General features: G+C 37.8%; 1 protein-coding gene across 1 annotated transcript in view; it reads right to left on the reverse strand.

Annotated features, from left to right (window-relative positions):
• The window catches only part of LOC132795839 (LIM/homeobox protein Lhx1), a 71,239-nt gene that overhangs the window by 31,011 nt on the left and 13,561 nt on the right, over positions 1-26,667 (reverse strand). Inside the window, exons 2-3 of the mRNA XM_060806747.1 lie at positions 16,545-16,740; positions 14,875-15,101 (exon numbers count right to left, since the gene is read on the reverse strand). Of these exons, the coding sequence (XP_060662730.1) occupies positions 14,875-15,101; positions 16,545-16,740 (423 nt within the window). The remainder of the gene's footprint in view (positions 1-14,874; positions 15,102-16,544; positions 16,741-26,667) is intronic.

Consider the following 26,667-nt stretch of genomic DNA (forward strand, 5'->3'; position numbering starts at 1 on the left):
TTTTTTTGTTGTTTATACATAAATTGTCTGTCAGCGTTTTTTTGCCTACATAGATTTTTGACATATTTCTGTGATGGATTGCAACACTCAACCTACCCCTTTCCCTCCCTTTGCCTTGCCCCAACAAGCGCGCCCCCAAACTAAACAAAGCAAAAACAATCGCAAGCGCAAATACAAAATAATAATAATAAAAAAAAAACGTAGCTTTAAAATATAAATCACAGTCAAATTTGTTGGACAGGCGGCTGCTCGTTTTGTTTCGCAAATTTATGTGTGCTATAAGCAAAGTAAATGGCAGCAGCCACAACAGCAACAACAACAGCAACAATCTTAAATCGATTAACACATAAACGCGAGAAAAGAAACGCATCAAATGCAACGATTGTGGTGACTGCAAGATACCCTATAAAAAGTGCAACTTAAGAATGAAAAATTGTGTTATATATTGTTGATTACTGAGCTAACAGCAACAACACCAGAAACTAGGTTCTAATTTTAAAGGAACAAAAAACAAGAAGAATTGAATTTGACATGTGTATTTACGATCTTAAAAGAAGATTTTTTAATCTCAAAACGAAAGTTGAAGAAAACACTCTGATTTTAAGATTTATTCAAGATTTTTTTTTAATCTAGATTATTTTCTCCGTGCGTATGTATAAAATTTAAAGAAACGGCAGCTTAATAATTATAGTTTATGATACATTTTTACCACTCTTAATTGATATTTCTTGGCTATAAAATGTATGCAGCTTTCTATATATTTTGCATCTTTCTTTTCGGACCTCTCGCATACCTCGCTTCGTTTTTGATATTTGCGCGTAATAAAGATTTTTGTGCGAATATAATTTTAAACGATTTGTGACACTAATAAATAAGTCGCCCGATTCGCAAGCCATAATTCTTCAGTTGCTCTTTTTTTATCTTTTCACGAGCACGAGCGCGAGATTTAGGTATTTTTCTCTCTTTTCCTTTTTTGTGTTGAATATTGAATGCGAATAGTTGTTGTTGTTGCTGCTGTTGTTGTTTTTGTTGCCTTTTATTTATTTATGCTCATTGCGTTTATCATTTGTGACATTTGCATAGCGCCGGCGACGCGTGGGCCGCTCCCGGAACGCGCAGAGAAACGCCCGTGAAATTGTCACAGCTTGCTGATTTTTATTGCTTTTTTTCCCCATCTCTCTCTTTCTCTCTCTCTTTCAACAGCTGAGAGGCTCCCCAGTTGGCAGTTGCCCAGTTTAAGAACTGCAGCGTCTCGAGCTTTATGTGACTGTAAAAATCTGCGCAAATTTATGCGCAAATGAATTGTGCATTTGATGGCAGCTGCTGATGCAAAGCTGCTGCTTCTGCTGCTGCTACTTCTGGCAACATAAAATAGCAGAGGGGAGGTGAAGTGGTTGGGAAGGCACTTGGTAACTGACGCTCAACTGGAAGCCAGACAGTTGCCATTAAAATACACGTACGCAAGGCAGGTGAAAACGGTAGAAAATTCAAATTTCAAATGGCAGTAAGAACACTTACGTCTTCAGCTCAGACTTAACCAAAATGTTTAGCTCTCAACAACATAAAATGGCTCATTTGTTGGCTAAACTTGACTGCAAAGCAAACGTTATGGCTTTAAAGGAAATTGCTTATAACAAAAGCAAGTATTCATTTTAAAATATACCAAATAAATATACCACAAAAATACTAAAATATAATAAAGGTCTATTAATAATGGAAATTGCTTATAACAAAAGCAAGTACTTATTTTAAAATATACCAAATAAATATACCACATAAATACTAAAATATACTGAAGTCTATATTTGGTATATTGATATAGTTACACATTCAAAATATACCATTGAGAAAAATACTAAAATATACCAAAGTCTATATATGGTATATTAATATAGTTACACATTCGAAATGTATCATAGAGAAAAATACTAAAATATACTGAAGATCTATTAATAAGGTCTATCTATAATATACCAAATTGATATGCCACAAAAATACCAAAATATTCCAAACGCTATATTTGGTATATTGATATAGTACTAAATACATTCAAAATATACCATAGAGTACTAAACATACCAGATATTGTTTCGACTATTGAATATGAATATGTATAGGGTCGGGAATGCCTCAGATACAAAGTTATAACAGCCTTTTGTTGTATAATTATTAATTATTATTAATTAATTATAATTAATTATTATTATATAATACAAGCTTAAAAAATATATTAAAATTTCGGGGGAATTTTCAGTTTACCGCAATTTATGTAATATTTGCAAAATAAAATATAATAAGTACGATTTTAAATGTGATTTGTAGTTGGATAACAAGTTTATGCAATAGTTGTAAAATAAAACCAAAGGGAATTTACTTTTTAGAGCAGCGCAATAAAATAATATTTTGTATTCAAATATTTAACTGTGCTGCGTTTTCGTTTTTAAAAACGATGTATAATATTTTTACGCTATTTAAGAATCTAAATATGTTAAGCGAACTTCAAGTCTGAGATACTTTAAATATAAAATATAATAAATAAAACAAATGCCATTTGAAGCATTGTTTAAAATGAATAAGTCAACGTTTTTTACTATGCTAGTTTTTAGCTGTGGCTTCAATTTTCTTTTCCGAAATAGCTGAAACACTTCCAAAAATAAAACGGTATAAAAAAGCCATTGTTCTATGAAGATTTTTGTAGTTTGCTGCTTTTTTACGAGTAGTTGCGGTTTCGATTTCCAATGCGTTATTCGAGCTGTCCCAGTTTTGGCTAACTGCAACTGAAACTGCGAATGGAAATCAAGCATATTCGGGCATAATCATAATTATTTACGTTAAGATCTCCAGTTTCAAGTTTCGAGTTGCAGTCGAATGTTTTGTCAGGCTCGGGCGCCAACAGCAAAGAGCCATGAAAATGCATTTCATTTGACCCAGTTTGCGACCCACTCAAATGCCTCACTGACTCCCCAGCCTGTTGACAGTCGCTGTTGTTGTTGCTGATAACGTTTTTCTGTTTTCAGTTTTCTGTTTTTCTGTATTTTGTGTTGACTCAGAGTCACTGGAGATCGATGGGCGGATCGATGGGATCGCTGGCAAGAGTCACCCACAAAACTGAGTCACAGATTTTTTCTGTTTTTTTTAGGGGAACGGCTGCAATGTGTTAGCTAGATTTTCATTTAGGCAACTGAGTCATGCATGCCAAATAGAATGAGTTAAGAGGAGTTATCCCCAGTTGTAGCTGTTCGTAATCGTAAGTAGTTGTTATTGCTATATGTGTGTGTGTGTGTGTTCATTTATAGCCGCTATTTAACGTTTTTTCAAGCGAAAAACTTTATTTTCACGCGCATTACGAGAGTGCCTCAAAGTCGAAGTCAAGACTGAAAAGTTAACCTAACACAACCGAAAATAAAATAAAGGTTTTCTCTCTTCCTCTCTCTCTCTCTCTGTCTCTCTCTCTCTCTGTTTTTCTTCCTCTGTTACTCACTGTGCTCCGTAGTAAAAGCCCATTAAAAATAGCTTTAAAGTGGCTGTAAAAATAAAGGCAAAACTACAAATAAAATAAACATAAAATGCGCACCAAGTGCGGGCTTCAGGCCGAAGCGCAAACCGAAACAATTCTACACTCAACTGAGGACAGGTGAACGCTTCACAAATAAGAAGCAATTACATATAGACCTAAGCACAGACCGAGACTCTCCATGGGGAACAGTTCGATAACATGCAAAAAAAAGAAAAAGATAACACTTTCAAAATACTTTTTTGATATTTGCAATTTCTCTCTCTCTCTCTCGAACTATTATTTTGCCAACTAATTCCCACTGTCATTCTATTTTTCTAAGCGCTGTTTGTCACAGAAATCTCGCTGGCAAAAAATACAAAGCACAACTTCGAACAGGGACAACAAAGTGTGGCCAAAAGCAAATGCCAGGACAGGCCTAGACATGACAGTTAACAAAAAACAAAAGCTAGCAACAAGGATGACAGCAAAGCGGTCAAAAGCGGGCAGCAAAAAAAAATAGATATTGACAAACAAAGCATGCGAATATTCACAAATGACAACGACGCAGTTTGAGTGCATTGAGTTGGGAAAGTAGAAAAATAACAAAAACACCTGCACATACATTCTCTTTGTCAGTCAGTCAGCGCTGCACAGTGGTTGCATATCAGCATTGTGCACTGCTTTGTTTATCAATTAAAATTCTTAAAATAAATATATAATTTGCGCAGAAAAAGTTAGAAATAGTTTAAAGAAAATTAGAAATATTTAGAATGTGGTACTTTGGCAATATACTAATTAAAGCCAACGGTATATTTTAGTATTTTTCTCAATGGTACATTTTGAATGTGCAACTATATCAATATACCAAATTTAGACTTCGGTATATTTTAGTATTTTTCTCTATGTTATATTTTGAATGTGTAACTATATTAATATACCAAATATATTATAGTATTTTACATATGGTATATTTCGAATGTGTATGTTAACTTTATGAATATACCAAATATAGACTTCGGTATATTTTAGTATTTTTCTCTATGGTATATTTTGAATGTAACTCTATATCAATATACTAATTATAGCCATCGGTATATTTTTGTATTTTTTCTATGGTATATTTTGAATGTGTAACATATCAATATGCCAGATATAGACTTCGGTATATTTTAGTATTTTTTTCTATAGTATATTTTTAATGTGTAACTATATCAATATACCAAATATAGACTTTGGTATATTTGAGTATTTTCGTAATATGATATTTTTAGTACTCTATAGTATATTTGAAATGTGCAACTATATTAATATACCAAATAACCTTGGTATATTTGTAAAATATGTTTTCATTGGATATGAGTAGCGGGTACCTCACAGTTTGTATCGACAATTTCTTCTCCAATTAAATCTATGTTAGTTTAGTAGAATTTTTATTAAGAAATAATTTCCCTCGAATTCTTTTTATTATATATTGCATTTAGCAATAAAACTACAATGAAGTTCAATGTTGATGTAATATATGTATAACGTATATAAATGCCAATTATTTTGCAAATAATTCCGCTTAATATCATGGTACTTTTTTTCTTTAAATGACATAGAATAATATTTAGAAGCTGTTTATAATTTACTATTTAATACTGGCATCTCTTGTAGTTAATTTTATGTCATTTCATTGAACTCTCTGAATTTTGTTCTCAACTCTGCATTTGGTCTTTAGCTTTAAAGCTTTAAGGCTTAAGCACAAGAATTTTGCACGCCCTCCGCGCTACCAACTCCCCTCCTTCCCTCCTCCCCCTAATTCCTCCTACAGCTTCTTCTTCTTTATTTCTCGCTTGCTCTCACCCATCAGCCACATCCTCGAAATGTCCATTGTTGTATTTTATTTATGGCAACCCAGCAGCAACAGCAACAGAGAGAGAAAAAAAAGAAAGCAAGAAAAACGAGAAGAATTTTCAAAATCGATTTCGTATTTTTCGCAATTCTAAGCTTTTAGCCAGCTTTGTGCGGCCTTAAGCCAGCTTCATGCTACAATCCTGCTGCCATCCAGTCATCCAACCATCCAACCAACCAGCCAACCATCCAACCATGCTGTGCTCTGTGTGTGCTGTGCTGTGTGTGTGTGTGTGCTGTCCACCTCATCGCATAGCGTTCTCCCGCAGACATTTTGTGCACAAAGCTCTGCACATTTCCGTTTCCGTTTTGTATACATAACCTCAATTCAGCATTTTGGCACAGCAAGCACGTCTTCAGCTCACACTCTCTGCTCTCGATTCGAACTCTGTCAAGCCAACCCACAATCCCTCCCTCCTCTCTCTCTCCCCCCTCCCCTCGCCCCACACTCCACTCTTCACTCTCGTCTCTTGGCTCCCATCTAGTTGCCTTACAAACGCCACCTGCAGCTCTGGCGCTTTGCGTGCTTTTGGTTTCGACAGTTGGATTTGTGCTGCGACCTCAGAGCAACCCCCAATCCACACACACACACACACACACACACACACTCGTACCCCGTCTTCTCTGCCTCCTCTTTAAGCCCCAGCAACCACAGCAGCATCCATGGCCGCAGCATTCTTTTGTTTCGTTTGGTTGAATTTCTATTTTTTGCTGCTGCTGTTGTTGTAGTTTTGGTTGCTGTTGCTGCTGCTGTTGTTGCTGCTGTTGCTGTTGCTGTTGCCTTGTTGTTTTCTTAGTCAGCCGCCAACGCCAAATCCGCCAAACCACCCTGTGGGGCTTTAGTCAGCACACCTCTGTCTCGCTGTCGCTGTCGCTCTCTCCCGCCTCCCCCTGCCAGCCTGCCACACACAGTGGCAGCAACCCCAACACTTGCTCTCTTTCACTCACTCTTTCTCTGTCTCTATTGCTCGCTGGCTGTCTTTCTCTCCGGCACACACTCTTTTTTCAGTGGATTTCTCGCGCTTGTTGTTGACTCGCTGTCTCGCTGTCTCGCTCTCTGCTTTTAGCCGCCGGCCCGCCTTTTTGTCTTCTTCTTCTTCTTCTTCTTCGTGTTGCTGTTGTTGTCGCAGTCGCTGTCTCAGTCAACGTCAGCTTCAGCCTCAGCTCCAGCTCCAGCTACAGCTCCAGCTACAGCTTCAGCATTGCGTTTATCTCTCTGCAATAGAGCCTCAGGGTTGTGCCCCATTGTTGTTGTCGCGCTGCTGCCCCAGGCAGCGATGGGGTTCATGCGAGTGGGGAGAGGGGGAGCGGGAGGCGGGGGCCATGCCAGTGGGGTTGAAGCGCCATGTTTTTAGCGACAGTCCAAGCAAAGCCCACCACGCACCAGTGGCGCCCTCTGGCGTCTCGTGCCATTTTTTCTCATTTCTCGTTTTTCTTTTCGCCTTTTTTTTTCTGCTCTTGCTGTTGCTGCTTTTCAAAATGGTTGCCCATGCTTGAAATATGACACGATTACACGTTGCCACAGCGCAGAGGAGCAGAAGGAAGGAGAAGACAGCGCAGGTTTTGCCACACAGAGAAAATCACAGGAAAAACTGTGGCTGTAAATCTCGGGCTTAAAGTGAGAAAAATGTTTTTGTGGCACGCACTTAAAAAGCGAAAAACAAAAAACGAAATGAAATGAAATGAAAAAAAAACTTAAAGTTCAACTTGCACCGCACTTTTATGGCACCACAACAGATTAAACACATCTCATACCAACTGCCAGCTGCTTAACAGCCACTCAATTTTTGATTGAAGATTTATGCGAGACAACAAGGCGAATGCCAATGAGCGACGAGTGAAAACACATACCAGAAACACGAGAAACACCAGAAAAAATAAGCCAAAACAAAAACATTGATGAGATCTTAAGATGCTGTTGATGACGTCGTACAAAACTGGGCACTAAAGTTCACCCAAGTCCATCTCCATCTCCATCTCATTTGGTTTTGTTTAGTGGGTCGAGAAGTCGCTCTAGTTTTAACGCCTCAACAGCGAGCGGCCTCTCTTAATTCGCCCTGTGGCACATCATCACAACAAACACTGTTTTTGATGGGCCAATGTTTAGGCACTAAAACTTGTTACTGTTATTGTCGCTGTCGCTGTTGCTGTTGCTGTTGCTGTTGTGTGGCGACCCTTTGAATGTGCTTACGAGTTGTCATTAAGCGCAAGTCGTTGCCAAACTCCCATAAACAATAACAAAACATTAAACTAAAACCCAACTCTCACACTCACATTCACATCCACACATTCATTGAACCCACGGGTCGCAACGAGTCGTTTAAACTGTGAGTACCCGTAACTTGAGGACATACAGGTGTCAAATTGCTGGCGCAGTGAATCGAACATTGATGCAGTTTAATAGACAACTAAAAAGAACAATGAATATTCAAAGTGGTAACTCAAGACGATGCCCAAAAGGATTGTGAATAGCTCAAAACACACAATGAATGACACACAAAAACATCGCTGAATAATTAAGTTAATTTGAGCACACAAAACATGTTAAGTGCTGCAGGTGAATGAAGTGTGAAAAAACTAAAAAAAAGATTCAAAGTATTCATGAATATATACAAACACACTCGCACTTTGAGTGCTAGCAAAGAATGTGCATTAAATGCAAAATTGATAAACTTAGCAAAGTCTGGAATTTTATAATATTCCTTAACTATACATAAATAAATAAATAACAGGAAAGAAAGCGAGTGTGCTCGACTGTGAGATACCCGCAACTTATTTTGAAAGCAAATCAGTGCGATATTATTCTTAAAATATACCGAAAAATATACCACAAAAATACTTAAAATATACGAAACGGTTATATTCGGTATATTAATATGGGCGACATTCAATTTAAAATATACCAAATTAATATACCACAAAAATGGTGAAACTATACCGAAAGCTATAGTTGGTATATTGATTAAGTATTAAATTTCAAGCAATTTTAAAATATACAAAATGATATACTGCACAAATACTAAAACATACCGAATATTTTATTTAGTTTATCGATACAGTACACAACAATCGAAGTATGCAATATTCTTAAAATATACCGAATAATGTACCGCAAAAATACATAAAATATACCAAAGTATATATTTGGTATATTTATATATGACTACATTCATTTTAAAATATACCAAATTAATATATCACAAAAATTGTGAAAATATACCGAAAACTGTAGTTGGTATATTGTTTAAGTAGTACACTCAAAACAATTTTTAAATATACATAATAATATACTGCACAAATACTAAAATATACCGAAAATTATATATTATATTTAGTTTATCGATAAAATATTACGATCGATATATGTAATATTCTTAAAATATACCAAATATTTTACCAAAGGTTATATTTGGTATGTCGATGAAGTGCTACACTCGACATAACATATGCCGTAAAAGTCAAATAACTTTTACAATTTTTATCCGATCGTAACTACAAATTTTCGACTATTGACGTTGATCGAAAATCTATAATACTTTATGGGCAGTGGGTGTAAACATGGACTTTAAATGTGACGCATTTTGAGTGCATTCGATACTCGCTTATTCACTTTTGAGAGACTCATAACTCTTTGCATTTATTCGACGATGAGTTCTCGCTAGATTTACGATTACCAAAAATTTGTGTGAAAAATAAGGAAGATGGCGACAACACTTCCGGTTTTCGGTTTTCGGTCGCTGCTCACAAATCACAGCGCCGTTTTATGTAAAATAGTTGGCAACGCAGTTAACCAAATGATTTACGAATGCGTCTGTCTTTCCCTCTCTCTCTCTCCCTCTCTATCTCTATCTGTCGCTGGCATTAGATGCGACTCTGCGCCTTTGAGTTGGGGGCACTCATATGTTACGTAGGGTGGCTCTTATCGCCATAACAGCATCAACACAAAAAAGGAAAAATGTATATTTTTTTTCAACTTTTTGGTGCGGCGAAAAATAGCCGCAAATTTATTGTCGAAAAAAAAAGGAAAGAAAATAAAGCGAAGCAGAAATCATAATAAAAATAAAAGTAAAGTAAAAATATGCGAGAAAAGAGGTTACAGCTGTCCGGCTGCTGAGTTGGGTTCGGTCTGGGATCTCTGGATATGAAGCTGGAGTTGGACTTGGACTTGGAGCTGACGCTGAGGCTGAGGCTGTGGGGTTGGGCATCGCATCGCATCGCATCGCATATATAAAGTAACCCAAAGAGCCATAAAAATAAAAAATAGCCCAAGTAAATGTCAAATAAACTTTAACGGTTTTTCTTATTTTTCTTGTTGGTTGTCGAAGGGAGAAGTGTGTGTGTGTGTGTGTGTGGGGGGGAGGGGAGGGGGTCAGCACACGCAAGGTGGCCATAAAGTTTTTTTCTCTCTGTTTTTGTGAAGCGACAACCAAAAAAACCGCCACATAAAATACAACAAACTGACCGAGACGAGGCAACAACAACAAAACAGTTGCAAAAAACTGAAACTGAACTGAAACTGCAAATAAAAATAGTCCCCCAACGGTCAACAGCAGCAGCAGCAGCAGCAGCAGCAACCATTACAGCAGAGAAAGAGAGAGCGAGTCAAAGAGAGAGGGAGAGAGAACCACACATAAGCCACATACTATATATTATGTGCACCGCCAAACGACAACCGTAAATCTGCGGTATTTTTCATGTGGCCATGAGGCAAGCAACCAACAGCAACAGCAGCCACAACAGCAACAGCAACAACGATAGGCTTTTGGCCAGTTGGTAAGCTGGAAGCTGAAAGCTGTAAACTGTAAGCTGGCCGACAGAAAGGGCAGCCTGAACTTTGGCATTATTCTGGGCTCGCTTTAATGTGGGCAAAACTTGGCTTTAAGCAGCCCAAAGTCACAACAGCAGCAGCAGCAGCAACAACAACAGCAACAATTGTGTTTTATCTGTACAGACTGAAGATGCTTTGACTTTGCAATTCTTTTCTTGCAATTCGCTCACATGCGTTGTTGACCCTTTGTCCAAGTAGGTGTAAGAACAGCCATAACAACAACAACAACAATAACAGCAATAATATGTGAACAACATTTTCTGATTTTGTTTGCAATTTTTTGTATTTTGTTCTCGCTTTACTTCAGTTTTATATTTATTTGTTGCGCTTGAAAGTGGCTTTGGAGTCGAGTTCATTTAAGGGTCATTACAATTTGCTATAACTTTGTAAGTGTGAGTATGAGTGTGAATATGTGTGTGAATGTGTGTGTGTCTGTGTGTATAAGTGTGTGCCCTTTTTGGCATTTTAATGTTGCAGCCAAAGTCAAACAACGCAGCAAAATAAAAGTGCTTACAGCAAAGTTTACTGGCCAAAAAATATTAGCAACACTTCAAATTGCGGCTGTCGAAGTGAGTGAGTGTGTGTGTGAGTGAGTGTGTGTGTGTGTGTGAGTGAGTGTGTGTGTGTGTGTGGGGCAATTAAGTGGCTGCAAACTGCTTTAAGAACAATCTGTTGACTTTATGTTTAAGCGATTAAAGCAATAAAGACACTTAATGTGCATTTTGTCAATAAGCTAAGCATGCAAATTTGACAACTCAATCGATATTAAAATGGCATAAAAGTGCTTTAAGAAATTGAATATGTAAATTAAATTTACAATTTTTAAATCTTTGGAACTTGCAAATGTTATTAATTGCTCTTTATCATCTTTATCATTGACTGACTATCAATAAAAATGATTTTGATGGGAAATTAACTCTGTGTGATTTTAGTTTTAGATTTAGCTTTCTTCAAATATGGATTAAAATAATTAAGACAGATTCTTCTTTTTTGTAAAATAATCCTCTAAGCCTTAAGCTTTAATTTCAGTTTGTTGAGAACTAAAATGTATTATTTGTGTACTAAATTAATTCTATGAGCTTTAATGTTCTGTAGTTGCAGATATTTTCTTTTCTTATGACACTCACTCTCTTTCTCTTTCTCTCTCTTTCTTTCTCACACTTTCACTCTCTTTCTTAAACTCTTTCTCATTCCTTTTCTATGCTTGCACTGTGAGCTTTAATGCGCTTTTGGCAGCTTTTCGCACATTGATTGTCATAAATGTTGCAGCGCGCAAAACTTTGTGAACTATCGAGACAGTTGCTCATCAGTCTTGGCACTTATCCTCTCTCTCTCTCTAACTCTTTTACCCTGTCCTTCACACTCTCTTTTGCTGTCTGTCTCAGTTTATGTAACAAAACAGCTCTTGAACCTATTTCTTGATTGTGTTGCTCAAGTTTTACATTTGGTTTATTGTCTTTATCTTGTTGCATGATTTATTATGTCTCTCACTCACTATCTCTCTCTGTTCGTTCTCACTCTCTTTCCCTCTTTGACTTACGCTCTATTTGTGTCGCTGTCTCTTTTGCGTGGCATTCATTTATTTTTATTGTTGCCATATTTATTGTCATTCTTCATGTTCGCTTTGTTGTTGTTGCTGTTGTTGTTGTTATTCTTATTGTTGTTTATCACCCCGCAAACAGTTTAATTTATATGACAAGCCATAAATTAACGCGTGCAACGCGGCGTCTGTTTTTCATTTCATCATATTTGTTATGTCAGTGTTTCGATTATTCATATTCTATTTTTTTGTATGTTTTATTTTTGCAGTTTGCCCACGCGATTTTCGTTTTTTTTTTTCTTTCTTGTTTGCCGGCGGCTTTCTTGGCGTATACGCAATTTTCTACAAGTTTTCCCGACGGCCTTCACACGCATCGCACACGCACGTTGCACGTTTTGTTTTTTGTTGTTGTTGTCGTTGTTGTTGGTGGCGAATTTTTGCCGCTGAGGCGCGCTAAGTGAAAAATCCGTTGCACGTAATTAACGCAATTAAAATCAAAACATTAATGACCTGCGCCTCGGCTCCCACGACGCCGGCGTCGCCGTCGACGTCGCTGCCAGTGTCGCTGCTCGCGTTGCAATGGCAGCGCAGCGCAGCGAAGCAGCTGCGAAGCCGCCGTCGCTGCCGTCGCTGCCCGAAAGTACAATACAACAACGCAAAAAGTGAGATTTCATGAAGAATTTGCACCAAAAAATAAAATCAAATCACAGCTGCTTAATGTTGTTTAATTGCTGTGTGTGTGTGTGTGTGTAAAATTGAGTACAAAAAATGCTTGCCTACATTTTGGGGCAGAAAAATGAAGCATGCCAAACGCAGCCATTTTGTGGCTGAAGCAAAAGGCGAATGTGTTTTTTTTTTTCTTTCTTTTTTGTTGTACGTCGACGTCGACGATGGCAGCGACGTCGCTGCGCAGACGCCAGCAGAGTGTGCGTGTGTGTGAGTGTGTGTATGTGTGTGTATGTGTGTGTGAGCAGCCCAAACTGAATTGCGCAGCTGCGTGGAGCACGCTGCTTTTTGACTTTGTCGCTCTCCAGCAGCAGCAGCAGCAGCAACAACAGCAGCAACAACAACAGCAACTCCTTCGGCTCGCTGCTCGCTGCTCGGCGTTCGCTCTCAGCGCTGCTTTCCCCTCTTATGCGAGGCAGCGAAACAACACAAAAATGGCAGCGTTGAAATATTTAACGCCGCTAAGTATGCTACGAAAATATTTCGCAAACCAACAGCAACAAGAACAACAGCAACCACAACATGAACAACAACCACAACAAGAACGAGAACAAGAAGCAGAGACGACCAACAACAACAACAACAACAACAACAACACGAACAAGAACACGACACGTTATGGTGTAAAATTTAAAATTATTGCAGAACGCAAAAACAAAGTTGATGAAAATGAAAATATTATTTGCGCTGCCAGCCACGAAGTAAATTCGAGGCGTTGCTGCGTGTGACAGCAACAGCAGCATCCTCCCTTCGCCCTCTCTCTCTCTCTCTCTCTTTGTGTGTGTGTGTGGAGTACTTAAAGCTTTAATTGGCCCCCCATAATTATGTGGCTGCTCTGCTCAGCACTGCAAACTTTAAAGGCAAAGTCTTTAAGCTGCTGCATGGGACTGCCAACTTGCTTTCGGTTGAGGCTTTAAATGCAGTTGGCAGCTGCTTGCGAATGCGTTAATTACGGATTAAAGAGTTGCATTAGGAAATGGTGACTGTCAGTGTTGTAAAATATGCAAAGTACTTGACTTGAAATACTGAATTTACGCTAATTCTTTGATGAAATAACGTAACTCAGTCAAAAAGCATACAAAATGAATGTTCTTTAAGTAACGATTGAGAAATAATATCTGACAATGTTGTAAAATATCTGAAGTACTGAATTCTTTTTTGAAATTTATGCTTCAACTTGAAAAAAAAAAAAATTAAAACTAAAGTTCTTAAAGTGTTTCATGTTATTTAAGTATTGTAAAACAACCTAAGTACTTGACTTTAAAATAAAATAAAAAGAAAATACTGAACTTAAGTTAATTCTTTATTGTATCTTGAACTTAACTTAGTAAAAACTTATACAAAATTAAAGTTATTTAAGTGTTGCATAGAAATTATAAGAAAATAATATCTGACAGTGCTGTAAAATATGCGAAGTACTTGACTTCAAAAAAAAATTACAATTTACATTAATTCCTTGTTAAAACTTTAACTGAACTTAAAAAAGAATTAAAACATAAGTTCTTCAAGTGTTACATAGTAATGATAAATTGATGTTAGCTTTGCTTTAATTAGCTGGCAATGTTGTAAAATGTCGGTTTGTTATCGCAGCGCATTAATCATAAATACGAGCAATGCATTAAAGCAAATTTATGCGCTTAGCCGCTGGCTGTACTTTGATTTCAAGTGTGTGTTTGTGTGTGTGTGTGTGTGTGTGTGTGTGTGTGTGTGTGCGAGTGTGCGAGTGTTGGCTGTTGTTATCTTATGCATGACTTTGCTTTATTTATGCGCCGCTTTGCGTTTTATGTAAATATTTGCCAAGCATTTAGCTTTGAAATGTTTGCCAGGGTTGCCAGATTACGACAGCAAAGAGTAACACAAAAAAAATAGAAAGAAGATCAGCAAAAAGTACCCTGATGATACAACAAAATCATCAATGCAACAGCAACAAAAACAACAGCAACAACAACAACAACAGCGACAACAATCTGCACTAATATCAAGAATTAGAACAACAGGCGACAAAGTTATTCCCACGATAATTTGAATGGCAAATATTTCTATATTAAACTATAAACAATTAGTGCAAACAAACAAACGCGAACAGCGAACAACGAACGCGTGTAGCCACCAAAAATTAAAATATTTGCCAACAACAAAATGAGTTGGCAAATTGCGCCTAAATATACCCAAAGCGTCAACGCCATCCTCCATTTATCTATCTGGTTGTTGTTGTTGCTGTTGCGTGTGCAACGCGTCGTATACGCAATTTTGTATTTATTGCTGATAGCATTAGAGAGAACTGGCAACCAAAAAAACAATAGACAAACGCTGTTTTGTTTCCCCCATCTACTATTAGCCCAGAATGAGATTGAATGAGATTTATGAACCCAACCCAATATTCGCACTTACCGCTCAGCGAATTGTGGCCGCAGGATGGCGCCTTGCCCAGCAGATAGTCGTCCTTGCAGATAAACTTATTGTCATCCAGCACGTACAGCTGCTCGCCGGTGCTCAGCTGCTTGCGGCAAATGCAGCATGTGAAGCAGTTCAAATGGAACACCTTATCCCTTGGCTTTCGCACCAGATCCGAGGGTGCGATGCCCTGACCACAGCCGCTGCATTTGGTGCCATAACGTCTGTAAAGATGAAGAATTTTATTTGAATAGTTATAAGAATATAAGTATTATAAAATGCAATTAAAGCCAGAAATGAAAAGAACTACATAAATAAAGAGATAATTGTAAAAGAGATAAGAAAATATGAGGCAAAACTATATAAAAAAAAAATATAAATCTGACGCTATTATTTTTTATCGGGGCACGCTGTCAATAACTATCGATAGATCAATACAATCCTTTTTTAGAGTCAGAGTGTCTTCTTAAGTTCTGTTCAAGAAGCAACAGGCATCCTTAAACAGTTTCCATAAAAAAAAACTGTGGAATAATCAAACTACATCAAAAACTAGATGTAAGTCAATATACTCTAGAGAAAATGACATTTTTAATTGCATTTACGTTTCCTACATATTATATATAACTTTGAAGAGAACCGATTATACATTTAAAACGATATTTAAGGGGAAGAAATTGTTTGTAAAAAGATTTGAAAATTTAATTTATTTTGTATTCTAGTCAAGTGTGGTAATTATCAAAAAGATGTTCTTTTACAGAATGATAAATTTGCAGAAAAACTTTCAAATTTAAATCCAAGAAGTGAAGAAATTACATATTTAAAATTGTTCTTAAACAATACTTGAAATTAATGGCAGTTAACGAATCAAATACCAAAGCTTCTTAAGCATTAATTGACATTATCTTTTAGAATATTTTATAAAACAAAATTTGTAAAATATTGGCAATAAAGTTTTAAACTTTTGACTTACGCTAAAAACCAAAAATCATATATAAATAAAGCACTTCCTAAGTGCAAAACTTGTAACTTAGCTCACCAAATTCTCAAACTTATTTAGCTAAAATTCTATTTGTATGAAATCTTTGCTGTGATTCGAGGTTGAATAAAAGCCGCTGTGCCAAATTGATTGAATGATGAGGTGAAGCCTTTCGATGTCGAGATCTGAACTCATATGTGAATGCAATGCAATGTAGGTAAGTGAATACTCAAAAGGGCAGACAAATCAAAATCAGAATCAGAATCTCGACTGTTGACTGCCACTTGAGGCTATTGTTGTTGTTGATTGGCAGCAGACAGAAGAGAGTCGAGATACGAGAAAGAGTGTGAGTAAGAGTGAGAGAGATCCATTTGGTGGCCATTGTCAGCATCATCATGGCAGTTGGCAGTTGGCAGCTGCATTTGAATTCATTTGATTTGTGCAGGTGTTTTGCATGTTAATTGATTTCGCTGTGTTTTTTCTTCACTACGTTTATTTTTTTGTATTTTTCAATTAGAAGATTTTCTATGGCAGCAAAGAGACAAAACATCCTACACTTGGCACTTGGCTTTTATTCTTGGCTTAATTGCACACAGCCTTTGCTTTGCTGATTGATTTGTTCAAGCATCATTGATTCGAACTGCCAGATTTATTTCCTATTTCTTTTTTTTTTTTTGTAAATTGTACTCACCTGAAGAAATCGTTGCGGCAATAAAGTTTCGATTCGCGGCTGAAGCATTTGTCTGTCAGTGGCTGCAGGCATTCGCAGCATCTCACGCAGGACGCGTGCCAGGCTCGCTCCAGGACATTCAGCAGAAATTTGTCCAATATGGGCTTATTGCAGCCAGCACAAGGATCGCCGACGCCGACCGGCGGCTCGCTGCGACCTGCAAAAGCAAAGAGAGAGAGACAGAGAGAGAGAGAGAAAATAAATATTTAATATTTAATTGCGAGATACGAATTTGTATATTAAATTAAAGCAACTGCCTTAAATCGTTGCTTAATTAATTGTTGCTGCCTGCTTTGTTGCTTTGCATTTGCAAAGTTCATAAATATGAAGGCATTTAAAATGGTTATCAAAACAAGTAAAAGAACATTTTTGTAGATACTAAACAATATCGAAGGCTATATATTTGGTATTGTGGTACATTTCAAATATACCACAAAGTACAAAATATACAAGACTGTCTGTCAGCCGAAGCAAGTAAAACCCAATGGCAGAAGGCATTTTTTGCCTCAAGTGAGTAATAATAAATACTGTATTTATTGTAGTAGCTTTTAAAACTTGTGTGAGCGGAAATATACCAAATTAATATACTGCAAAAAAGTACTAAGTTATACCGAAGACCATATTTGGTATTTATTGATTCTTATTGTTTAGTTGTGATTATAATAACTTTGAATTTTTAACTAGAAGGATTTTCGTATGTTAATGGAATTTTTCTTAAAAACATTTCTTTCATTTTTTTCTATTTACTTCACAAAATGTTTGTTTTTACTGCAGCTGTTTGTTATTATTAAAAGAAATGCCTGTCAATTAATAGCAAATAAACTTAGTGAAACTAATGTTGTGACAAGCTTAACCAAAGTTAAAAAAAAAAGATTTAATTTTTACTAGTTTTAGAATCCTTGTATACCGTTCATAGTGTTTGACATCGCTCGATTTAATGGCATTTAATTTAGTAATTGATTTTGGTCTGCTTTGGCAGCACTTTAAATTTGTTGCGCTGAAATTTGAATTGCTGTTTTGTTGGCCTTTGTTGATAAGTGGACTGTGGACTTTCTCTCTCTCTCTCTCTCTCTCTTACTCGCTCTCGCTCTGTCTCTCTTTCAGTGTAGCGCCAAAATCCTTTGAGGCGCAAATTAGCACCTTTGCCATGGCCCTCAAGGTGGTGTGAAGTGGACGGAAGAGGGCGAGCATTTCGGCGCTCATTAAGCTTGCACACACACACACACACACACACACAAGCTGAGCAAATGAGCAATTCTTGTCTGGGCGCAAACATTTGACGTGCACTGTACGCACACACACATACCTCAATTTAGAAATGCACAAAATTTACAAATGCACAAAGAGTCACACTGAAATTTTGCATGTGTGCGTTGGGAATTTACACCTCTGCAGAACTTGAATAAATTTGCCAAGTACACATAGAGAGAGAAAGAGAGGGGGTGGCTGCCCCCACACACTCATTTGCACCATTTTCAAATTGAGTGTCCGACTGAGTGGCATATTTGCGCACAAGTGAATAACTTTGAATTGTGAATGAATCAAGTTTTGAAGTTGAAGTTAATGTTGAAGCTCTTGTTGTTGCTGCTGCTTCTTCAATCCACCCTGCGGCTAGTTGGGGCTGTGTGTGTGTGTGTTGTGGGCGTGGCGCACACCCCGATAAACTGCAACCGTATAATGATAGACGCCAAGCTTGGCCCGAGGGTTTGCTACCACTCGCCCGACCATAGTTCACAGTCACTCAGTCTGCCAGCTCCTCTCCCTCTTGCCCTCTCTTTCTCACTCTCTCTCTCTCTTTCGTTCGTTCGCATTCCACTCCCTACTTTAGTCAATCAGTCAATGGGCTAAAGGAAGCGCTCGTTGCTTTAGCCAAAATATAAAATGAGAAAAAACACACACACCGAATAAAAGAGAAGAGGCAAAGCAGAGAAGTTGTTGCGCCCACGGGGCATATTTAAGGCTGTGACCGAAGCCAATATAACATATATATACATATACATATATATTGTATGTATAGGCGGGGGCGTGGTCCAGCCTCAGCCTCAGCCTGAGTCTCAGCCTTAGCTTTAGCTTTGCAATTCAGGTAAAGACCTCTGTCCATCTGTCTGTCTCTGTGTGAAATTTATTTTCATTCAAAAAGTTTTGCACTTTATATGCTCAAGCAGCCGGAATGAGTCGAGTCGAGTCGAGTTGAGTCTGCGGTCAATGGCGGGGGGGAAGAGGGAAACTTCTTCCCTCATATGCTGACCAAAGAAAGCAGCAACAAAAAAAAAGGGCGAGCTTTGGCTAAGTTCAGAGCAGAACGGCAAGCGCATTAATAATGCTATTAAAGACAAGTTTCGCGTTGCGCATACGCCCCGAGTGACAGTAGTCGCAAAATGTGAACCAACTGACGAATAAATGAATGAATGGACAAATGATGGAATGAACAAGCTGACAAACTGACAGCCAGCCCCAAGTCGCCTTCTCTCAATTATAAATGAGCAACTGACACACTGATTGATTGACGAATTGACTCATTTTTGCACAACCAAAACCAAAACCGAAACCGAAGCGAGACGAGGCAAAGACTGAGGCTGAGGCTCGCTCGCTCAGACCTCGCATATGTCAAAATTGACGGATGTTATCAATCATTTTGTGCCGCTGCAGACAATTTTTAATGAAGGTTATAGACGTTTATAGACAGACCGACAGCAGCCGCAGCCGCAGCCGCAGCCCCGGACACTAAAGTCTCAGACCGGGCATCAGGCTTTTGCAGCTCAGGTTAAACGGCTGTCTCTTCTCTTCTCTCTCTCTCTCTCTGTCTCTCTTCTCTGCCTCTGCTTCTTCCATCTCTTCCTGCAAATTATTCTTATTCTTATTCTTATTGTTGTTTATTATATATATATTTTATTTTGGGGCGTCTTCACTCGCTGGGCAAAGTTGTACTAAACGGCAGCTGCTACCCTAAGACAAACAAAAAAAAAAGGAATGCTTAAGCTTCGATAAACATTTTAAGAGCCACAACAAATTTAAGCAGCTTCGCAGCTTTAACTAGTTTTAAACAGCTTTCAATTCGTTTGCAGGCAGCTTTTCACTTAATCGTAGCAGAGCTAAATAAATGCGTTGCTTGAAAGGTTAAAGCTTTTTCAATAATTGTAAGTTAAATTTTGCAAACCATGTAGCTAGTTTTGTGTTGGCTTTTAGCAACTATTTACATTAATTTCAGTTTAAATGCAGCTTTAAGCTTATTTTTTAGCGAGAAATAAGTGTACAGCATGATGAAAAGCATAGCGCTTTTTTATATTTTAAGTTAAATTTCCAAACCTTGTAGCAACTTTTTTGTCAACTTTAAGCAAGTATTTATATAAAGCTTTTCGATTAATCATATCAGAGCTTGTATCGGAAGTACCGATAGATATTTTTTAAATATCTTAAATTAAATTCAAACTTGTATTTCAGCAAAGTTGTTATAAAAGCATTTTCAGCCAGCTTTAATTAGCTTTAAGCTTTGCAAGTCTCTTTGTGTATCTCTCTCGCTCCGCTAGAGTATTTAATATTCGTTGCGCTTCTTCTATTTGCATCGCTGTCTCTCAGTTGTTGCTGCTGTCCAGTGTTGGCTTGCTTGTTGGTTGTTGGTTGTCGGTTGTCGCCTTTGTCGCTGCCTTCGTTGCTTCTGGCGCGTTTTTAAAACGCGACAAATTGTTGTTTGCAGACGCCGCCGCCGCCGTCATTGCAAGTTGTTGTTGCCGCTTAAGTGTCGCAATTTAAATATTGTTGAGTGCACTTTTGGCTACCGTTGGCCATTTATTTTGCGCTGAAATTTATGTAACGATGTGGAAAAATTGCCGCTACTGCAAACTGAGACGGAGACGGAGACGGAGACTGAAATGAAGGAAATGTGGAGGGCGAAGATTGCGACTCGGAGGGCAACAGCTCTAGGCAACTTTACTGTCAACACAGCAACAACATCAGCAGCAACAACATCAGCAGCAACAACAAATGAGCACAGTCTCGCTTGCCATATTTTTTGTTATGCTTGCTCTTTCTCTCGCTCTGTCTCTGTTGGCTGCAATCGCAATCGCAATCGCAGGTTCATGGATCTGTTTTGGCCACTGTGCGCAGCCATTGACCGCTGGCAAGGAGAACGAAGCACGTAGAAAGCATTTTGCACAACATTTTCCGCGCTCAACAAAGGCCAATAATTGTGTGTCCAGGCAACAGCAACAGCAGCAGCAGCCAAGTCAGAGTCTGGTTCTGCCTTTGACTCTGACTCTGACTCTGACTCCCAGACCTAACTGCATTTATAATGCAACAGCAACAGCAACGGCAACAGCAGCTTCTTCATGGCTCGCTGGGCTGGGCTGGGCAACACCCAAAAGGCCAGCCCAAAACAGCAACAAAAAAAACAATACGAAAACAAAGAGGAGGCAAACAACAACAACGAGCAAGGGGCAACCATGGATGGACGATAGCAGCCACAGCCACAACCACAGCAACAGCAACAGCAGAAGCAGCAGCAGCAGCAGCTGCCTGGCCAAAACAATATAAATATACAATAGCAACAACAACAACTTTTTGCTCAGTTGCCTCTCGCTGCGGACTGTGAAAAATTCATTCGACATCAGCGCAAAAAAATCAGCTTCAACGTTTTTTTTTTTCTGTGTGTTGCTGCAAGTTGGCCAAAAAGCACTTGTGCTGCCAGCTGCCAGCTTCCCTCTTCACCTCTTCCCCTGCTCTCCTCTTTCTCTCGCTGCGCCATGTTGGTTACGCCTATAGTACATATAGAAATTCTCCCCCCCTCCTTGGCCGCCCCCTGCCAACCAGTTGTGTCTATGAAACGTGACTAAAATGTTAAAGCCACAGCCGAGAAAGAAAATCCAAACCAACAGCAGCAGCAACAGCAGCTGAAGCCAAAGCTAAAGCAGCAGCCGTCGCTCAATCGAAATCATTTTTTCACTCGGTTTCTCATTTTGCCTCTTAAGCAAAACTCGACAGCAAAATCTTATGCAAAAATCCAAATGGAAATGCGGACAAAATGAAAGCAAAACACCAGCACGAAGAACAAAAAGCGAAAAACAAATCTACGGTTAGATGCGGCGTATGCGTAATGTCATTTCCCAGCCGTACATATTTCGTTTTGTTTTTTTTCCTTTTCGTTTCTTGTTTTTACGGAATGCTAATGAGGCTCAATGCGAAGAAGAAGAAGGATTAGCTGAAGCCGCAATACTTTTTCGATTTGCATGAAAATGGGGCCAAGAGATCAAAACCTTTAGTTTTGAGAAGCGAAAAGAAGAGCAGCAAACAGAGGCGAAAGGATTGCCGAACAGCTCTCAACACCTTTCTTTCGTGTTGACACCTCTTGCACAACAATTCTTTTCTGCCTGTCAGCAGCAGCGACTTTCCCAAATTTATATACTACAATACTACGTTAATAATCGGCCCTCAGTTTGCAGCTATTTTTAATGCGATTCGCTGCGCCTGATTTGACATTTTGATTACATTCACCAGGTTGACTTTCAACCGCAAAAGCAAAAGGGAGCTAAATATGTAAATCGGAACACACATAAATGTAGTAGAAAAATCCATAAAATATATTAAATGTTGCGTTACGTGCTCAGGCGCAGGCTGAGGCCAAAGTTCGTCATTGTCGACAAGTTTTTTTTTTGTTTTTTTTTGTGGTTGTTAATACGCTTGAAATATTAATACACAATATGGTATGAACTTAACACCCTTGCTCTAGTCATTCTCGCTCTGTGCTTTTTCTTCATCAGTTCAGTTCATCAGTTTTGCTCGCTCTCGAACTTGTTAACATTTTAATTACATAATTAGTTGCGATATTAGCGCAAAATATGGAATATTAATGAACTGTCAACGCTTCACAGCGTTGCCACAATATTTGGCATTAAACTCTCGACACTCAACACTCAACACTCGACTTTCATTTTCCTTTTGCCAGTTTGAGTCGCATATACGGGGCTACATTTTTGAATATGTTTTGCAATTTATTTAATTACCAGCTGATTACCAGACATCTTTTTGACAAGTCACTTTCACATCAATCGATTGCCTAATAATAATACTTTTATTTAGAGTAATTTAATATAATTTTATGTAGTTCTAAATATTACGAAATTATAGCATCACAGAGCCTATAAAGTATATATATTCTCGATCAGTGTTACCAGCCGAAATGTTGGTTGTGATCGGATTAAAAATGTGAAACTTATTTGGCTGACAATCTGGTATATTTTGCACTTTATGGTATATTTTTAACGCATTACTATATCAATATACCGAATTTGGTATATTTTAAAAGTAATACTATATCAATATACCAAACTTTGTGTTTTTAATGCAGTAGAACATAAGTCCATCAAAAAGAACATTCGGTATATTTTTAGTATTTTATCGGTATATTATTTTGGTATATTTTAAAATCAATACCGCACTGTTTTACTTTCATTAAATATAGGTAGCATTACCAAATATAACATTCGGTATATTTTTAGTATATTATTGGTATATTAATTTGGTATATTTTAAAATCAATACCGCACTGTTTTACTTTCATTGAAAATAGACAGTATTACCAAATATAACATTTAGTATATTTTTAGTATTTTTTCGGTATGTTTAGTATATTTAAAAAAAAATTATAATAAAATGTTTTGCTCTTATTCTTGAATTTAAATATTTCTTTCTTTTCTTACTCCGTCTGCTCCAAATAAATGGTAAAATCAATAAAGTTTTTCGTAAGTATTTCGTTGGCTAATAGTTCGTCAATATTTCGGGCCATTTAATGAATTGCTCTGACAGATTTTCTCTGCAAATTCGTTGGCAGCATTTTTTGATCGTCTCCCCCTTTGGTCGTTGTCGTTGTCGTTGGCGCAACTTTAAATGCGCTTCAGCCATTTTGGCCATGTAAATTTTATATTTATATTTTGCAACACACACAATCTGCTTGTTGTTGCTGTTGTTGTTGCTGTTGGTGCTTTTATTTTATGCGCACACAAGATACAAAATACGCCTCTTTTTCTGTAACTCATGCATATAAAGTATCTGCTAGATACACAAGCGCACAGAACGACATGAAAGTGGCTCTGCTTTGTTGATGTGTGAAGGCAGCCGAGGAGGAGCTGCAGGAGGGGTAGGTGGACTGCAGTGTGTATGTGTGTGTGTGTGTGTGTGCCAGGCTGGATACACAGAAGCCATCGCCATCGTCGTCGTGTTTACTTTGCCATTATATTTCCAAAACCAAAACCAGAGGCGGCTGTCCCACTTCCCCCTCCCTTACCCCTCCCTTCACCCTGCTGCCACTCCTTATGCCACATTGAGTCCTGTGCCAAGCACAGCAAAAAACCAAAAAAAAAATAAACGAGAGAGAGAAAAAAAAGTAAAGTAAAGTAAAATGAAATAAAATAAAAGTATCTGCAGCTATCGCTGTTTGCCTATCAGTTGCCTTATATCTGGCCATGCCCATCCAACCGTCTTGCCACTGCCACTTGCCACTTGCCGCTTGCCACACCCCCCTTGTGGGCAGCTCAATGCACGAACAAGTTTGTTTTCTTCCTCCCATCGTTGTTGTTGTTGTTGCTTTGTATTAAAATTCATGTTGCGTTGCAAAATGCGAATGTGAGACAGCACAAGGGAAAGGCCGGCTAACAAAAGCGACAGAGAAAGAGAAGCGCATGGAGGCAGAGAGATAGCGAGCAGCGGAGCAAGCGAGATGGGAATACAAGGAGATAGAAAGAGACACCAAAAGAGGGGAGAAGGAGAAGGAGACTCGCTTACTCTCTCTCACACAGTTGCAAATTCTTTATTTGGCATTGAAGACGCTTTTGTTTTTCTGTCGTTTTTCTTTCGCTTTTCTTTTTGCCTGCCTGCCTGCCTGCCTGCCTGCTGGATATCATTTTCTCTCTAGAGAGGCTCAGCTCAGCAGGTTGCAAGTTTTCCTTTTTTGCGAAAATGTTGCGTCAAAAGCTGCTTATTGCTTGTGTGCTGCCTGATCAGCCAGTCAACATGGTCATTAACATTTCCATTTTCATTTCCATTGCCATCCACAGTCGAGTTTCTCATTCGCATTCGCATTCACATGCTGATTCCTCATTCTCATTCTCATCTTCATAGTCATCAGTCTGGCAGCCATCGTCATCAACATTGTCGTCAGGACGCACAGATTTTTATTTTTCTTTCTGTCTTTTCTTTTTATAGGCTCCAGAGGTTTTTCCATATCAAACACACAGCCACTGACAAAGTGCGAGCGAGCGCGAACATTCGACCTCCAACTCCTGGCTTTTTTCTTTACTGTTTTTTTTTGTTGTTTTGGGTGGTGAACAATACTCGGCTGACAATACTCGTGTCTCGCCACAGTTCGTGTCACATTCCTCCTTCTCCTCCTCCTTCTCTGTGTTGTGTTTGTCAGCAGACAGATAGCCAATGATAAGCCTTAGCGTATGAGTGATGTGCTCCTGTCCTATCCTGTAGTCAACCGAACCAAACCGAACTGAACTCAACTGAACTGAACTGAACTCCACTCCACTGTGAACTGTGTGTGTGTTTGCCACCATCCACCCTGTTTTTATGTCAACCACCCCCAAAAGCAAACGCCCACTCAAACTCAAGCTTTTGCCCTGCGATTTCATTGTTTCTTTCATTCCTTGCAGCAAAAGTTTGATATATTGTATGTGTGTATTCTTTTTATGGCTGCTGCTCAAGATATGCCCAAATAGCCACAGAGCTAAGACCAAGCGACCTCTCACATGCCACTGACGAAAGTAAAGTTTATTTTCAGCATTTAGTGCAAGTCTAAGCTAGATTTATTTTAGTAAAGCGTAGCCTAATGAAACAAGATTTCTTTTATAAATTTCCATGGAATTGTTGTGATATTCTAAGTAATGAATTTCGAAGAAAGTTGTTAAATAAACTCTGTAGTAATTTGCAAAGTAAATCTTGCTTCATTCAAGAACTATTCCGAAAATATTTAACCTAAGAATTGTGTTATAATTTTCGAAGTAGTTGTTTATTATAAAAAGAACTATTTAACCCATTAACTGTATAACATCTAAGCATCAATATTCATCAAAGTAATTTTAGAATATTACAAATTAAAAAAAAGTTTATTAAATTAAACTTGCATAGACTAAACTTGAATTCATTAAATAAAGCCTCAATTTAACAAAACTTTTATTAAGAAATTTGATAATTTATTCGAGAATTGTTTGATCTACGAAAAGTTTAATATTCGCTGCACAAATTCGCGTAAAAGTAATTTTTAAAATTACAAAAGTTTTAGAGAAATTTGTAAAACAAAATCTTGCTTAAACTAGATTTTAGATTAAGTAAAAATGTAGAAAAAACTTTATAATTATTAGGGATATATTTGACCCACAAAGTTGATTATTTTCTAAACACAAATTAATGCGAAAGTAATTTTAGAAAATAACGAAAATATTTAAAGGAATAAAATAAAAACTTGCTTAACTTAACTTAACTTGATTGACGAATTATTAAAACCTAAACATTAGTAGAAACTTGTTAAATATTTAAAAAAATTTTAGAGAATATTTCAGCTATTGAGTGTGTAATATTCCAAACACAAATTAATGCGAAAGTCATTTTAAAAAATTACGAAAATTTGTAATGAAATAAAATAAAAACTTGCTTAGACTAGATTAAAGTTCGTTAATTCTAGTGCAAATTTGTTGAATAATTTGAAGGGAAATATTTTAGCTATTAAGTGTATAAGATACTTAGCACGAATGCAGGCAAAAGTAATTTTAGAAATATATTAAGTAAGTTAATAATCATTTGCGTAAATTTAGCATTCAACAATTACGTATACTTAATGTTCTTCATAGGCAATTGCGTGTGTCGCGTTTTTCTTGAGCCATTGCCAATGATTTGGCAGTTGATTCGCACTCAAAATCCAGTTGAAACAATTCGCAATATTTGTGCAAAGTCTGTGCCAAAAAAAAAGGAAATACGCAGAAAAAAAGCAGAGCAGAGCAGAGCAGAAAAGCCACAGCCGCAGACGCCAACCGACGGCTGACGTGTGAAACATGCCCGTGTCCCCACCTGTCCCCCATCTCCTCCTCAACACACA

The sequence above is a fragment of the Drosophila nasuta genome, chromosome X, assembly GCF_023558535.2.
Source record: "Drosophila nasuta strain 15112-1781.00 chromosome X, ASM2355853v1, whole genome shotgun sequence".
NCBI lineage: Eukaryota > Metazoa > Arthropoda > Insecta > Diptera > Drosophilidae > Drosophila > Drosophila nasuta.